Source organism: Homalodisca vitripennis, chromosome 3 (genome assembly GCF_021130785.1).
Source record: "Homalodisca vitripennis isolate AUS2020 chromosome 3, UT_GWSS_2.1, whole genome shotgun sequence".
NCBI lineage: Eukaryota > Metazoa > Arthropoda > Insecta > Hemiptera > Cicadellidae > Homalodisca > Homalodisca vitripennis.
In genome coordinates this window covers 198,150,056-198,167,079 of record NC_060209.1, presented here as the reverse complement: position 1 = coordinate 198,167,079, position 17,024 = coordinate 198,150,056, and the positions used below count along the sequence as shown (strand labels likewise).

The 17,024-nt window shown below is 32.8% G+C and overlaps 1 protein-coding gene across 5 annotated transcripts in view; it reads right to left on the bottom strand.

Moving 5' to 3' along the window:
- The window catches only part of LOC124358009 (glucose-6-phosphate exchanger SLC37A2), a 58,616-nt gene extending 46,938 nt beyond the window's left edge, over positions 1 to 11,678 (bottom strand). For 2 of the 5 annotated variants that reach the window (XM_046810225.1, XM_046810226.1), the window contains exons 1-3: positions 11,039 to 11,676; positions 8,956 to 9,119; positions 4,284 to 4,362 (exon numbers count right to left, since the gene is read on the bottom strand). In XM_046810225.1, coding sequence (XP_046666181.1) covers positions 4,284 to 4,362; positions 8,956 to 9,119; positions 11,039 to 11,136 — 341 coding nt within the window. In that variant the 5' untranslated portion in view covers positions 11,137 to 11,676. Of the gene's footprint in view, positions 1 to 4,283; positions 4,363 to 8,955; positions 9,120 to 11,038 lie in introns of all 5 variants that reach the window. The other 3 variants (XM_046810228.1, XM_046810227.1, XM_046810224.1) reach the window with 3 other exon arrangements.
- Positions 11,679 to 17,024: the final 5,346 nt, after the last annotated feature.

Sequence of the window (17,024 nt, the reverse complement as noted above, 5' to 3'; positions counted from 1 at the left end):
AAATACAGAATCGTCAATATAAGGAAAACTGAAATGGCCAGATGTAAAAGCAAAACCTGCATTTATACTACATATGCAATTTTAGCCGTTTTGCTCTGTTGTGAATTATTTGTGTAGTCAAATATTTACATTGCTATGGAAAGCGGGAGGGTCACCATGCCGAAAGGCTTCTACTTGTTTATTTCTCACATGACACCGCTATTGCAGTCAATGCTATTATGTGCAATTAAGTATCTGATGAGACAATCAGACTGCCTCTTCACCTATTTATAGGTGTTTCTGATATTAAAACGAAGTAAAGGTTAAATTTGAGCTTCTTCGTCGCTGAAATTCTTTGGATCTCTTTAAACGAACATAACTCCAGATTTCAGGAGTCAAGTCTGAGACAGAGTCAGATACCAGATGCTGCAATAAACGGAACATGAACTGAAGCTAAACTCAACATTCAAATTGAATCAACCCTTCAGTAACTGCTAGCTTGCATTCATTCCCATTGCCATATTACTGTCATAGCGTGGTGTCATTGTTTGTGTAATAATGTAATGTACAAAGATACAAGAGCTACCTGAGGTCTGTATACAACACATATGAGCATTTGGCATCCCTGTCACCAACGGAAGCTGCAGCACAGCTAAATACCCTATAAGTGTATTTTCAAATTTGAGATTGGCTTCCAGAATAATTGGGCTGGAAAAAAACAAATTCCTGAAAATTATTGCCTGATGCTGCAATAATCAGACTCAGCTGTTCCAGCATCTGTATCGACCGTGAAACTTCCCGTAACAACATGCCCTTTCTAGACTTCGATTAAGATGAAGTTGGACCAGAACTTCCTGTTCCGATAATTCCAAGGTTACCTTCCTTCTTGAAGGTTACACTGTACTTAACCCCCCGGCTGGCGCGCATTTGAGCCTTGACTGGCACCCTGTTTTGAAGCTTCGGGCAGAGTTTTTAATTTTTTATCCTGTACAATTAATTATTGGAGAGAACACAAAAGTGTTATACATCAAATTACTCTTTAGAATATGTTGTACAATATAAACATAATTATAATTTGACTTGCCTAAATAATGGTGGATGTTTGATGGTCAGAACTCAAAACTTTTTTTTTTTAAACACTTTTTTATATTAAGCCATTAAAAAAAAACTCAAAATTAATTTTATTTAAAAATCTAAAATATGCATAATGTTCACTTACTTATGCACAAAAAGAAAATACATAGTTATAAACACTTTTATTTACAAATGAAATTACAATTGAAAAAAACAAGACTATATAAAAGCACTAACAGTTGCCGAGTCGCGTCACGCGGAAGTAGTCGGGAGCTTTTAGCGGCCAGTAAAATTACAAATATTCATATATATATATATAAAAGTGAATACATTATTAGAAGGCTTGGGATCTTGTGATTAAAGTGATATAACTTTTATGCGATTCGAGCGGTAATTATCGGAATTATGACGTAATTAGTAGACGATGTTTAATGAGTCGTATATTACGACTCTGCCAGTTCACGGCGGGAAAAAATGAGTCGTAATTTACGACGTTGCCAGCCGGAGGGTTAAATTACTTAAAAGTTTTTATTCCCAATAAATACACTCATATCTCCATATTAAAAATTACAAGGACCTTATATCCCGACACTAAAGTAATTTTAAAAAGATAAAGTTTAACAAACATATCAGTTTAATGCAATATATTATTGTTTGGGGCCTGCATATACAAAAATTTACATATTTGAAAACATATATTCAAAATTCAAATATGTCACTGCCTAAAATACCATTAACAAATCTATAAAATGTAGTAAATATTCCTCACTTTGAATGAAATATCTATATCTATATATTTTAATGAAATATCTATTGTGAACATTACATTTGCTCTGATTTATAATTGATTCAAAATAAACGTGTCACATAGAAAATTCTTCTTACAAATGGCTTGATTGAGTTAATTCACCTGTCCCAACACATAAAAACTTTCAAGTCGGTGACTATTTGCAGTACAATAACATGGATTTGTAAACAAAACAACTTCCTTAATTTATAATTGAGTCAAACTAAATGTGCCACATAAGTAGTTTACTTAGATTGTCAGTTTGCTTTAAAAAAATGTTGTAATAAAGGTAATTTATAATTTATTCAATTAAACATGACAGTTTTTAATTTATTATAAAGTGTTATTAAAACTATGAATACCAAACAATACACCCAATCTACCTCAACTTTTCAGAAGTCTATGAAAGTATGGGAATAATAAAATAAAATTTCTAATGTTCTAAGTAAAACAGTTTCTGCTGAATTTTTTCATTCTTATGAAAAGCTTTAAATGGAGCGTAACAATAATTAAGACCAGATCAACACTTCAACTAAAGGTAAGAAATGTAGAGCAAGACAATACCAACTCATTAGTATGACACTTCATACTACTGATAAACCACTCTAAGCCTATTAAAACTTAATGAGAAAAGGCAGCTTGGGACTATCTCTAATCTTGCATCACTTCAGTAGCGTTACGCCATGTTTTAATTAAGTTTTCTTTGCAACATGATGAAAAAGTTTGAACATTGTCTTGAGTAAAAATAAATCTTATTTTCAGAAATTTAATCATTACAGGGATAAAATTAGTTAATTGTTTGTTTTGTGTTTAGATTAGATAATTGTATGACACAATAGTGTTGTAATTGCATAACATTAACATAAAAATGTTAAGTATGACCTCTCAGTTCTTTATCTGAGAAACAATGAGTTTTGGGGAAAATACCACACTAGGACAAGATTTAGTTAACAAATATTTACACTTTAAATAGACAATGAAGTGGTTCAGAGTTAACTTTGTAGTTACCACACTTAACAACCCCTTTTTGCAAGCGTCTTCTTTCTGTCGTGAGTTACATGGGCATAAGAACAGGCAGACCCATTGGCTCCTAAATAATTATGAAATAGTAATCCATGTTTCTATCCATCTTAGCATTTTAAAGTTATAAATCAGAGATTCAATGATTTTTTTTCCTATAACAAATTTTTAAATTGGTATTTTTTTCTGATCTTTGTTCGGAATAGGTGGATTTACAGAATAGTAAGGTTCAAGAATAGCCGGACTCTACTGTAAATTAACACTACGAATTGTTGACTCTTAAACTGGCCATCAACATATAATGTCTATCCGAATCAACATCAGTAGCGGTCAACATTATAAAGTTGATCCGACACACACGCTTTGACAGTTCATAATCAACACTACCACACTATTTATATACCATTTCAAAGAGAAAGAATTACTGATCTTATAAAATTGGTATGTAGAATTTTTTTAGTAATTTCACATGTTTTTTTATTATGTGATATGTAATAATTAGTAAGCCTTGGTAAATCTAAGATATTGTGCAGTGCAGTGAAATTGTTTGGTGAACTACAATATTAGTGATATATCATAAGTACGGTTTATTATGTCAGTTTATAGCTTGTTTTAGGCTCTCATTTCAATAAAGTCCCAAAATGTTGCTGGTAGGTCATATGACATAGAGAACTTGTTGACCTGACTCAGACAACCTAGGTCTTGACTATGACACTTATGTTCCCCCTTTATGCTTTCTGGAACCCTAAACTATGCCAATATTTCACCAAAAGTTCGAAATCAGTATTTATTTATCGTAAAATTAATGTTATCAGTGAAATATTTCCATATCAAAATTCAGTTAAACTTTTGATTAATTGAAACCTGTTGCTCTTAACACCACTTTACTCATATACCTGAAATTCTTGCATTTGCAAGATACCAGGTAATGATTATTCTGCACATAATTCTCTCAATTTTTGGTACATTTTGGAAAATTTGATGTAAAAATTATATTTTCTGCTAATTTTTTAAAATTATTTACCCATAGTATCAAATTTAGCCTTTCATGTACTACTAGTGGTTTTTACAATATATTTAATTTTTCTTCAAGAGAACCGGGATACCATTATATATTTTCTGAAACTAGACAAAATAAAGAATAAATTGGTTGTCTTAGATTTTAATATTTATATTATTATCACACTTAACAAGATGCAGTTCACACCTTTTCAAAAATTAAAAAATGACAAAATAAGATTTCAAAATTTTTATTAAATTATTGATGCACAAGTTTTTACAACATAATAATCTCCATATTTTCTGAAAAACAATGTATTACACATATAGGTTTATAGTATAAATTTATTTTTTAAATTAATAGTTTTAAAGTACTACGATCACGGGAACAAATGATCACAAGTTAAATACAATCGGAACTTACCTAACGAACATAGCAGCAGCATAGGCAAACAGAAATGAAGAGTCAAACAGGCCAAGCAACGTTGAAGCATCATCTTGATCTGGAAAAACACATCACCATTCCATACAGGTAATGCCTATCCAATTGTCAATAAAACCAGAAAAGATTAAATTGAACAAGTCGCTAAAACAATGTTGTAACTGACAAAAATAATCTTTTTTCAGAAATTAAAAAATAATTATTATTGTTTAATTTTTACGGTCATGGGATTTTTTTGTATGAATAATTGCTCGATGTAACCATAATATTAGTATTTACAAAAAAAAAGGCTTTATACAGGGTGTTCAGAAAAGAACCCTACACACACTTCTGTAGCTGATAGTACTCAATATTTCAAACAAATTATGTCCTCTAAACAAAAAATTATGGTCAGGAAATGTGTCATTTAGCCACTATCCTCCATTTTGTATTTTTAATAAAAAGATTATTATCTCTAGAACTACAAACTTTGCACATATGCTACGACAAATTAGAAGAAAACAAAAAATTGTGTGATTGACATAATATTAACATTTTGGCCTGTTAAAAATTTTTTAAGTCAAATAAAAAACAGTATTTTTATAACAAATTTACAAAATACCAACTATTTTTCAATATTTAGGTACTTTTTTCAAAGAAATCCATCAACACATCAGTGAGCATGACCACTTTAAAGGTACACTTGCATAAGCTGGGTGCAACAAACTCAGCTATGCAAAATAGCTGATGTCTCTCAACTAATAATAAATTAGTTGGTATCTGGTAAATTGTTTATGGAGATAATATTTTTGTTTTAATACAAAATAGCAACTAGTGACTAAACAACAACACATTCCTCAATCTATTTTTATAAGACTTTTTTTATCCTGAGTACTAACTTTTGAACACTGGTACAAACTTATGTCCAACTTATGTTCACCCTGTACATACATATACAGGATAAACATAAGTTGGTGTTAATTTTTTTTAGTGGAACTACCAAGTATCAATGACACAAAAAATCAATTTTATTTTTCTCAAATTGGATTAATTTTTTATTGTTTTTAAGAAAATTGTATTTTGTCTTAGTAAAACTTAGTGTTCACCATTATGTATTAACATTTTTCCACTTTTGAAAATATGTTAGAAATCTACACAACATTTTATATAGGAATCGAGGATAACTAATTGTTTTTAAATAGGTAAGCTTAATACAAAATGTGTATGGCAAATTAAGTTTATAAGCTTTTTGCAAAATAAGTTTTTTTTTAAGAAGGGTGACAAAAGATAACTGCAGAATTACCACACAGTTCCATATTTCTTATAAAAAAAATCTGCAATGCGTAATCAATTAAGTTTCTATTTTGATGACAATCATCTACATTCAAACTGTCAATTTGGTTTCCTTTAAGGATTATCAATAACAACAGCTTTTCTAAATTTAGTGGAGAAATCAATCAAAGCCTTTGAAAAATAAGAATCTGTAGCTCTTATTTTGTGTCACTCAGGTAATGTGCTCTTGATTGTGTACCACATGATATCTTAATCAATAAGCTAAAATTGTATGGTATTGAAAATACATCCACAGATATAATTACATCATATCTGATTGGCAGGAAGCAGTATGTTTCAGTTAGAGGACAGTCATCATCATTATTGAATGTTAATATAGGAATTCCTCAGGGATCCATTCTTGGACCTTTCTTTTTGACTGTTACAATCAACGACTTGCCACAAAATTTAAATACAGCAATAGAACTCTCTATATAGAGAGTTCTATATGCTGATGACATGACCCTAGTGGCTCCTGATAGTAACCTAATGAATCTTGTGGCAATTATGGAAGTTGCAAAACATCTTGTCATTAATTGGTTTTCATCTAGTTAAATCCAGTGAAGTTTCTATTAGCAGATACAAACCGATAACAAATGAACCAGTGAAAGATCCATTAACTACACAGACATCGGTGTTTGGTGTACCCAGTGAAGTTTCTATTAGCAGATAAAAACCAATAACAAATGAACCAGTGAAAGATCCATCGGCTACACAGACATCAGTGTTTGCCTAAACCTAACAATTTTACTGTATTAAGGTCATTAACTTGGTTCCAGCTCTAAAGAATTGTTTAGTTTTTTCTGCATCGAAAAAAGTTTATTTGATAAAAACCAGTTAATAGCATATTTTGCATCTTCCATAATTGCCTCAAGATTCATTAGGTTACTATGAAAAGCCAATAGGGTCACACCATCAGCATATATAATTGGTTGAGTAATATGAGTGTAATATTACCAGATAAAAACCAATAACCAATGAACCAGTAAAAGATCCATCGGCTACACAGACATCAGTGTTTGCCTAAACCTAACAGTTTTACTCTATTAAGGTCATTAACTTAGTTCAAGCTTGAAAGAATGTTTTTGGTTTTTTTCTGCTTTGAAAAAAAGTTTATTTGATGAGAATAAGACATTTTATTTATCCTTCAGCATGTTACATACATTGCAATGGACATTATCATTTTATTTAAACAGTTATTCTCAAAGTTTTTACCCTTAGATATATTCAAGTATTATAATACAAGTGAATAGATAATACAATTAGTATTAATTAATTATTCAGATTAAATGTTGTACAACTTCTTACAACTTCATAGGCTATAACAACTTCATATCATATCTTTGATAGCTTTAAAATATTGTCTAATTTATAGAATGGATTTCTAGTTAACCAGTCATGTAACACTACTGAAAATTTGTTCTCTGATAGATTTTGCCATGAATTATACATTTTTAAGCCTTGATACTTATGGTAATTCATGGTAACTGTTAACCTATACCTTGGTAATTCGAGCTCATTACTGTTTCTAGTAATGTGTCATGTTTCTTAAAAGGTATTTGTTAAAATGTCTTATTGTCTTATTATTGTCAACCCAAAGGAAGCCCAGAAGAGGTACATCATTAAAAGCAATTTTTTTTATAGTTGCAGAGAATGATTGTTAAGAGTGAGTGGGGCCAACAGGCCTAAATAGGGATCTTAACCCTGATGTTAAACATGTCTAATAGGATGTCACTTCTAAACAGTGCAAGGATCTTTTCAGGAATAAGTGCTATGGAAGATTAGTCTTTAACCTCTTAACCTGACACAATAAAAAGTAGGCTTACATCAAATAAATACTATTAAAAATACTTATTAAAGAGTAAGCATAAGGATTTAATAATGATATCACTATATAAGTTATGTACTGTATAACTTTAATTATATATATCAGGTGTTCCTCAAGTTCCATCCACTATATATTAAAGTTTAAACAGAAATATATCCATGGGGGACCGTTATAAGAACAACAATCATTGGAACATCATTGTCATGTCATTGTAAAGACCCTTGTAAAAGAAGAACAATGCCGCAAACCTGAGGTCTCTGTCTCAATCCAGTACAAAATGGTGACCTATCAAAGTTTTAACACTTTTATTGCCACAGACATATGCAAATTGACATGCTAAGACCACCAAGTGCTAAGACAGCTGACTATCTGAAAGTCACTGACCCGAGGACTCGTGCTACAACTGAAATAAGCGAATTTTCTGACATCTGTTGAAACGATCATAAATCCGTTTATGCCTATAATATTGTTTTGTTTGGTTTATATTGAATTGTTCTACACTTATGAGTAGAACAAAGAAACTATAATTATTGAAGAAATAGAAAAAGACCCCAAACTATAAGTTTCAAAAGCTTATACCTGCTTTTTTTAATTTTATTAGTCTAAAAAAGTGTTTTTTTTTTTTTTTTTTTTTTTTTTCCTAAGCCTAAACTATTTATTTTAAAATTTGGAAAAATGTTTTAAGTAATTTTGTATTATGTGTTAACTATGAATTTTTTAGTTATCTTATGAGAAAGCAACAACAGTTTTAAGATGATATATTTATAAATATTTAAAAGTAAAAGAGAGCAATTTTTTTTTTTTTTTTTTTTTTTTTTTTTTTTTTGCAAAACTGATATTTTGTAATAAAAAAGTAGTTTCTTACTATTGGGCAACATTAACCCTTTGGACACCAGTGCCAGAGGCTGCTACCCTACCCGTGCCAGTGCCCAATAGGCCGGTACTATCCAAAACCACCAAGCCCTATACGTACAATTTTACAATTCTTCCCGTTTTGCTCTGTACTGCCTTTAGTTTTTATGTAAATTAAATTATTTCTTTCTTGCATTATAGCTTTTTGGATTGGCTATCAATCGGCATAAAAAATAACTCAAACAGCTGTGACAAGGTCATTAGTGAAATCAATTAAAATTTATTTTAACTTTAAATTGATATAACACTGCCCCACACAGATGGCAACAAACCAAAAACATCCCTTGAAACAGTAACGATATGTAAAATATTGAATTCCAAAAGGTTTATCACTAATGCTTGAGCGCTAACTCACCTAACCAAATTATTCTAAATAGCAGGGCAATGGCTACTATAGAAGTAGGTATGCAAAGAATATAAATTCCCATGAGATAACAATTACGAGTAACTGCCTGTATTAAATGTTCTGGAATAGTTTTATAAGTGAATAAACATCTATTGAGTGGTTGTGAGTAAACAGAGAGTGAACAAAGTACTGGTGGTGAATTAACTGAAAAGGTCCATAAATTTAAGCGATCCTCAAAATGATATATTTTTACTTACCAAAAGGAGCCCAGTCACACCAATTATCAGTATTGTGAGGAGTGTTGGGATCGACAGCCGAACAGTTACGATGGAGTACACTCTTGACTACACTGACAGGTTTGCGGTTCATGTGGTAACACATGTACGTAAGAAATGTGAGCACCACCACAGAGCTTCGGTACCTAACAACAAAAATGCCACAGTAAGACAATCTGAACTACATTCACTAAAACTAAGATTCTTTTGGTAGTACATTTAGGTGTGAAATTAGAGCACCAACACAGAGTGTATTCAAAATTCCTGCACAAGCTCGGAAATGGTACTGATTACGCCATTATAAAACTAACCAAATGCAGAGTGCAGAGTGATCACCACAGGCTATACCCATGTGGAGATCATTTCCTGTTTTTGCATGTATGTTGAGATCTTTGTATCTATGAGGAAATAAATAAATATTCATTCATTCACTTTTCATTCATTCATTCATTCATTTTTCATTCATTCATTCATTCAATTCACCAAAAAATAAGGAAATGATTGGCTTGGATGCAGATAAATTTCCGAGTTAACAAACTAGGCCTAGATAATGCCTGGATAACATTCTGAAGCATTTAAGGTTCTAAGCTAAGCTTGTAGGAATTTGATGTTGAAAACTAAAGATTTACGTTTGTCACCCTATGATGTTCTCTTCTGAGTGAAAAGATTTAGAGCAGGAGATCTCAACCTCTCAGGCTTTGTCTCCCTTAGTACATTGACATTTGGCTTTCTCCACTAAAATTAAAATGTCAATTTATATGTTAAGATATTGGTTAGACTTGCACGTTTTAAAAATGTGTATAATATGTAATAATGCATATTTTACGAAACGTTTGTATTATCTCAAATACATTTTTCAATATACATTATTTTGCCTACAGTTATTGTCACTAGTAAAGAAACACATATAATTACAATGAAACACAGAACTAAAAAATGTGTTAATGAATAGAAAACGTAGTTAATGATGGCTATTATATTAGTCACTTTAGGACTTAGTAAGAAGGTTGGCAACGTTTTTTTTACAACTTTTAAATATCTGATTGTAACTTTGACAAAGCACATAGCAGGTAACTTTCGATGTCTACTCTTGCTCGAAATTTTGACTTTATATAAGCCAATGTTGAAAATCCAGACTTCAGAATTCAGAACGGATAAAAATTGCACAACTTTGCAGCTACTAAAACAACTTGCGGGTAACATAAAGATAACTGAACCAAACAAGCACCCATGTTTTGAGAATCCGACAATGCTTGAGAATCACATTTTATGTCAATTGCCTGTTCCTGTATGTGATCTACATTGATTTTAAAAGGAGCTCTTGTCAACTTATATTGCCTCTGTCCTAATACTTGTAAGATACTGTTCAATTTAATTTTTAAGTTATACGATATGCTGTGATAAAAGATTGGTACTTTGGTATTATCAGGAGGCCACTTTTTATTAAACAGTCTTCTTACCGAGGAACTACAGACACTACATTATTAGAAGAAACAGTCTTTGACCCTATGTGTAAATTGCATGTCATTATGACCAAATAATGGGTAGACTTTAATAGGCGGTCTATACTTGTTATTCGGTTGTTTTTATCCAAAGGAGACTTGAGACTTTGAAAATGGCGATGAATATAAGAAAAATATATGAAATATTTCTAACAAAAGACAAGTGGCTTCAACATACGTGGGTTTGTCTCCTGGTAAACCATGGGAAGAAAATTTTCTCCATTTTACAAAAACAGTTACTCATTGATATTAAGCTGAGCAACTTAAAAATATTGTAAGGTTTCTTTGATATTTAAGTCTAGGCTATAGTTAGTTTTGTTGTTTTGTAGTGTTATTGTTAAATTTATGTTCTTAAGATTGTATTACGGTAATTTATTATAACACTTATTGTGTATGAATTTTACATGTGGAATTTGGATAATATATCGAATTAGGCCCGCTTATTAAAGCCTCCCTCAAAAAATGACATGAATATTGATTTCATTGTGGTGGTGGCCTCTTATTATACAGCTCCAGTAATATTCAAAATACTATGAAAAATAATAAACTTTTAGGCTACTTACCAAGCATTTCTATTAAAAGTCTTTCTAGGGCAGAAGAATGTTGATTTCTGAATAATTTTGATACCAATAGGTACATCTAAACTATTTGGAGAAGCCATACTGTTAAAAACAAACTTTAGTACTGAAATCTAACAATCTAAAAACACAACTGATTAATGAAAGAAAACTAGCAAAACTTTATCATAATATGGACTTTTTTCTCTGGCGAAATAACAGAGACCAATGCCTATTTAAAGCCATAATTTGATGAGTTGTAAAATATGAACCCCCTCACCAACTCACAACACAAGAATATAGGTTACAGACTGTTGTAAACTAATGAAGTGAAAGACTGATCAAGCGCCTGTGGCAGTAATAAGTACTAAGTACTAGGGTAATCTGAACCTGAACAAACAAAAGAGATAAGATAACAATTAATGTTGGCTAAAACCAACGCATAAGTCAATACTTCACGAAAGAAATGTGGCTAATCTTTGGGTTTAACTCGTATCTATTCAAAACCAAAAGCTAGACTAAACATGACTTTTATTTGACACAAAGGATATTATAACAATTGCATTTTACGATTGGTGACGTTATCTACTAGGAATACATTCAACATAACAACAAAGAAATACGGAAACTAAATAAATAATAGCAGACAACTTTTGTGATGAAAGTTGAACAGCTGTTCATCAGAAACACCGTGAAGTTATCGTCACCTTGTCGTCCAGACCGTTCAGTTAACGTTCTTTGTAACTTGGTAATGAGATTGCAATTCTATTGTGAAGGAGTTTCTAGTTGTTCATAATCTATTCTATAATAATTATTAATGTCTCCTCACGTTTTCATATTATACATAACAATTTATACAACTATTTTTTAATACCTCCAAAAAGGTTTTGTGGAAGCATTAAAAATGTGTTCCCTATTAAAACCATCCATTCAGGATACAACGCATAAAATGTGTGTGTATGTATATATATATATATATATATATATATATATATATATATATATATATATATATATATATATATATACACACACACACACACACACACATATATATATATATATATATTAACACACACACACACACACACAAGGTTGGAGTACGCCACTACAAATGTCATATGATGGCTTCGATGAGGTTGCGTGCAAAATACTCCACCACAATCACCCCCTCCCTGACAAGTCTATAGTTTATTTCTTTTTTTCATTCTCGGGATGTCCTACGGACAAACGATCATACAGGTAAGGAAGTTTTACACCTCCCCAGCAAATGAAAGAGAAATTGCACATACCTACTAAATGATAGGCTTTAATAATACTCATCCAAATTCCATAGTTGATCATGCACCATCATAGAACTGTTTCTTTTTTATGTAGAAATTAAAATTTATGCTATATTTAAGGTCATGAAAATCAGATTTCATCAGATGAAATTTTGCTTTATGATAAATTTCAATCTTTGTTTGTTAAATTGTGTTTCATGAGCAGTCATTGTGTTTAAATAACAAAAGTTATCACACCAAGTCATCGAAAGATTATGTTGCGTGCGTTTGGGGCTTGTCAGCCTTCATGTGTTAGTATTTCACGTGTTAAAATCTGAATGATTGTACTCAGTTTGTTTACAAATATATCTATTTCGCTATTTCATTACCATCATGGTTACGCACAATACCAGTGTAAAAATACTCACCAAAGTCCTATTGAATAACATGCACCACCATCAAACTCTGTGTTACCTATGTAGATATAAAGCACCGTGCAGTATTTTAAGTCTGTGGATCAGTTCGTTTTCGTGGTATCGTGATAGGATTAACTGACGCTCAGCCAATAAAAGTCAAATTTAATACTACTGACTTACACACATTTTCTCAAAATGCTTTGGGCGATGAAACTTGTTGGCTCAAATAGTCTTTAAAGGCTCTAGATACGTATTAAGAATGGTTGTTGGAAAATTTATTCTAAGAGTATGTTTTTTTTCCTCTTTTTTAAGCCTCAGCTTTAAGCTATGACGGCTTCATTGAACACTGGCTATTCATGATGGGCCCTCCCCGGGATTTGAACCCGTGATCTCTCAGTTAGAGAGCCGAGACTATATCCATTAGTCTACGGAGGAGGACATGAGTATGTTAAATATTAAAAAAATAAGTTGATGTTGTGCATGTTGCCTCAATTTTACGAATGTACTGACCTATCATTCTTCTAATAACTATAATTAAGCCACGCAATACCTAATAATTTTTCACCAACAGTATTTATGGATCATAGTTACAAAATTATTAGCCATTACAAATATTCCCACTTTTAATGTATTGGATAGTTCTTTTTAAGTCTAAAGGTGTGTAACAATATGGCTTTAGTATTTTGGTAGATATACGTAAATTTACAGACATTAATAACGCAAGAAGCGCAATGGGTTAAAGGAGCAAAAGATGCTATCAGAATTTCATTCCTATTGCCTATTAGTATAAATTATCTTCGGATATAAATATAATAATATACTTCAATCTGAAGACATCAATTTCTCAATTATTACTCTTTTGAAAAAAATAGGATTAATATTTAGTTAATGTCTTGCTTGCATGTCTTACGAAAGAAAAGGTCAGAGCAATCGCTGTAGAATATTCTGGGATAGCAACTATGTGGTTCGATGTGGAAAACCCATTCAGCATTTAAGTTACCCCTTAACTTAAACATTACTAATACTTCAATGTGCAACATTCCAAAACAATGCAGCTGAGTCCAAATTCGAGAATATTAGCTGAGTGTATGAAATAAACATACTATATGAACCATAAGGGAAGATTTGAAGCTTTAGACAGGACTCTCCATCACAAACATAAGTGTAAGTCAAGTATAGAGGGATGTCTTTTGCTGGCTAGTGATTTTTGACAAACTCGATTTGTAGGATTCGAGGAAGTTGCGCTAATGAAATTAAAACCTGTATAAAGTCATCTTATTTGAGGCCCAATGTTATACATACGTTCTCCCTCCGCGTAAACACAAGACTGCACATTAACAGTGTCCTAAATCTGATGAATTCTCGCTTACTTTTAGTCATAGACTAGTGTTCAATATTTAATTTAATATAGATAAGCATAATCTAGCCCAGACGCATTTAGGTATAAGAGAGAGAGGGAGCGTGGTCCCAAATCAGTCGTCCGCTGTTCCAATCAGCGCCACACCCCCTGATATCTTAAAGGGTCCTGTCCTTGAAGTATTCTGGGCGCTCTTCCGCTTTGCGACTGCTGCCCGTTCGGCGAATAGCAGATACCCCTCTAACCAACCAGGGCGATAGCGTCCCCTGGAGCGAGCCGCTTCCCGGCATTCTGAGTGGAATCATCGGCCGGAGACCATGTAGCTCTACAGTTCGTGGGTCACTCTTTGTGCTCGACCCTTTCGTATTGACTTTGTTTTCAAGTGTTTTTTCTTTAATGTGCATTACCATCCTCCTCCTCCCACACTCCTTTGGAGGTAATTTCAGGGTATTAGTGGAGAAGACAGTGTCCAGTGCGGATTATTCGTCGTTCTACCGCGGCCGCCAGCGGTGACGCCCGTTCGCTACGCGCCAATTACGTCGCGCCTAAGCACTCCTGTCGTTGCTGCTTCCCCCTGTGGATCTCTACACACAGCGAGTTTTCCAAGGTACTGTTAAAACTCCATCACTTGTGTTGTATTCTCCTCTCACCTCTTGTTACCTGCCCACTTTCCCGCCATTCTGCACATTGTTTTATTTTTATTTTCATAATTGGTCCTCCGATTATTAATTTTTAACTTCTGCCCCGTACAGACTAGAATTAAATAATGTTTTTGTTTTGTTTCTGGTTATATTATGTAAAACTGATTCACTAATATAATTTACTTTCATTTATTTATTGCAATCCATATATAAAACATCTTAGTGTATATCGTCAAATTACATTTTCTATCTAATTTTATACTACTACAGTTTATATAGGCTATCTATTTTCTTCTCATGTTTTTTATGAAATACAGAATGTATGTAAAAGCATTAAATTTAAACAAAAATTGATACAGTTGTATAAGTACACAAACATTTAAAATGTATTCCCCAAATCAAATAATGTAATACAATGTTCATACATTTATATTTTTAATTTTATTATTGCAAGCTATTTTAAGTTTGATACTTTTAACATTATATTTATACAGTTTTACTTATAAGGAGCCGAAATCGTCATGGCATGTGGTTAGTTAAGGTATTAGGCCTATTGCTTAAAATAAGAGTACTTAATGTATGTACGCGTGTGTATGAATCGGTCAGTGTTGCGGCCGCGGACCGGACCGGGCATGCTGCGGCGCCGTTGATTGAGGACTCGGGATAGTGAGTCCAAACAATCCACGCCACACTTGTCGCCGCTCCGCCTTCACCAACTCCTCGTCGCCCCCATCCACAGCTGATGTCCTCTCTCTTTCTTTATCTCCCTATCCTAGACATTTGAAACACGCTCATATCAATACTCAGTCGCTGAGAGGGTATGTCGATGAGCTTAGATAAATTTTTTGGCCTTCAACAGTTTGATCTAATTGGAATTTCAGAATCCTAGCTTAAGCCGAGTATTCAGTGAAGCGAGGTGTCTATTCCTAGTTGTTTTGCAGCGGAACGATAGAACAGGAAAAAATGGCGGTGGTGTTGCAGTGTATATTAGGGAGGGCTTGCATTGTAAACCACTTCTTTTTTCGCCTTCTGAGTCCTCGGCTGTACCTCAATTTATATATTTTTTTTAAATTGGCTCGTCTGGGTTAGATGTACTTTTACTGTGAGTATGTAATCACCCACCCAGAATTGGACATATGACAGATTTTGGAAATACTTTCTTGCACCACATGCATAGATATAGTCGTATATTGGTCATGGGAAATTTAAACACTGATTTGATGGAAAACAATCAAGACTATAACTACATACAGCTGACTTCCATGTTTGACACGTGTAATCTGACAATACTGCCACTAGAGCCAACTCATAACACTGCAGAGTCTGTCACATTTCCTGACCTCATGGTGATTTCGGAACCACAAGATATCGTCCTTCATGTGCAACTTCGAGTCCCTGCTATATCAAAGCATGTCCTCGTTTACTGTGTTTATTCAGTAAATATAACTAAGATTAAAGCTAGGTTTATCAAGTATAGAGACTTTAAAATTATGAATGAGGCTGCACTTATGTCCGATATTTTATTGATCTCATAGCATAAAAGAGATAATCTCGAATTTGTTCATGATATGGTGGATGGTTTTAATAAACAAATTGTATCTGTTTAAGATAAACATGCTCCTTGTGTGATAAAGTGAATAAATACGGTGCACCCAGTTCCATGAATGAAAAAGGGCATTCTTAGCCTTATGGCCCATCATGATAGCTTATATCGAAGAGGGAGGCGCTCTAAAGACCAGATACTTATTGATCAATACTGTTTACTTCGAAACAGGAGTAAACAACTTCTGCGCGTTCCAGCCTGAGATATACTCGAGGTCTTTTTGAAAATAGGAAACAGTTGTCAAGCGATAATTTTATGGCGGAAGGTTAAAAGCCTTGAAAAAGGAAAACAACGTATTTCAAAGCTAGTTCTGATACTTCTAAAGATTTAAACCAATTTATACACCTTGTAGTCAAAGTGTCAGTCGAGACAAAGTGGAAGACTACTTAAAACATCTTAAAAAATCTATCTCATCGTAGTTGTGGTTATACCTGTGATACAGGTGACGTGTTTAAAGCTATACGCCGTATTCGCAGTAATGCTGTTGAGTATCCCAATACCGATTGAATCCCCATACGTCTTATAAAGAATATCCTATTTGCTGTCCTTCCAATAGTTACTTCTATTTTCAACGCTTCTCTTAGGAGTGGCGTTTATCCGAAAGGAAGTCTGCTTTTGTCCGTCTTCTTAATAAGATTTCAGCATCAGCATCATGTTCAGATTATAGGTCGATAAATATTCTTCCTGGCCTAGAGAGAATTGTGCACTGCCAA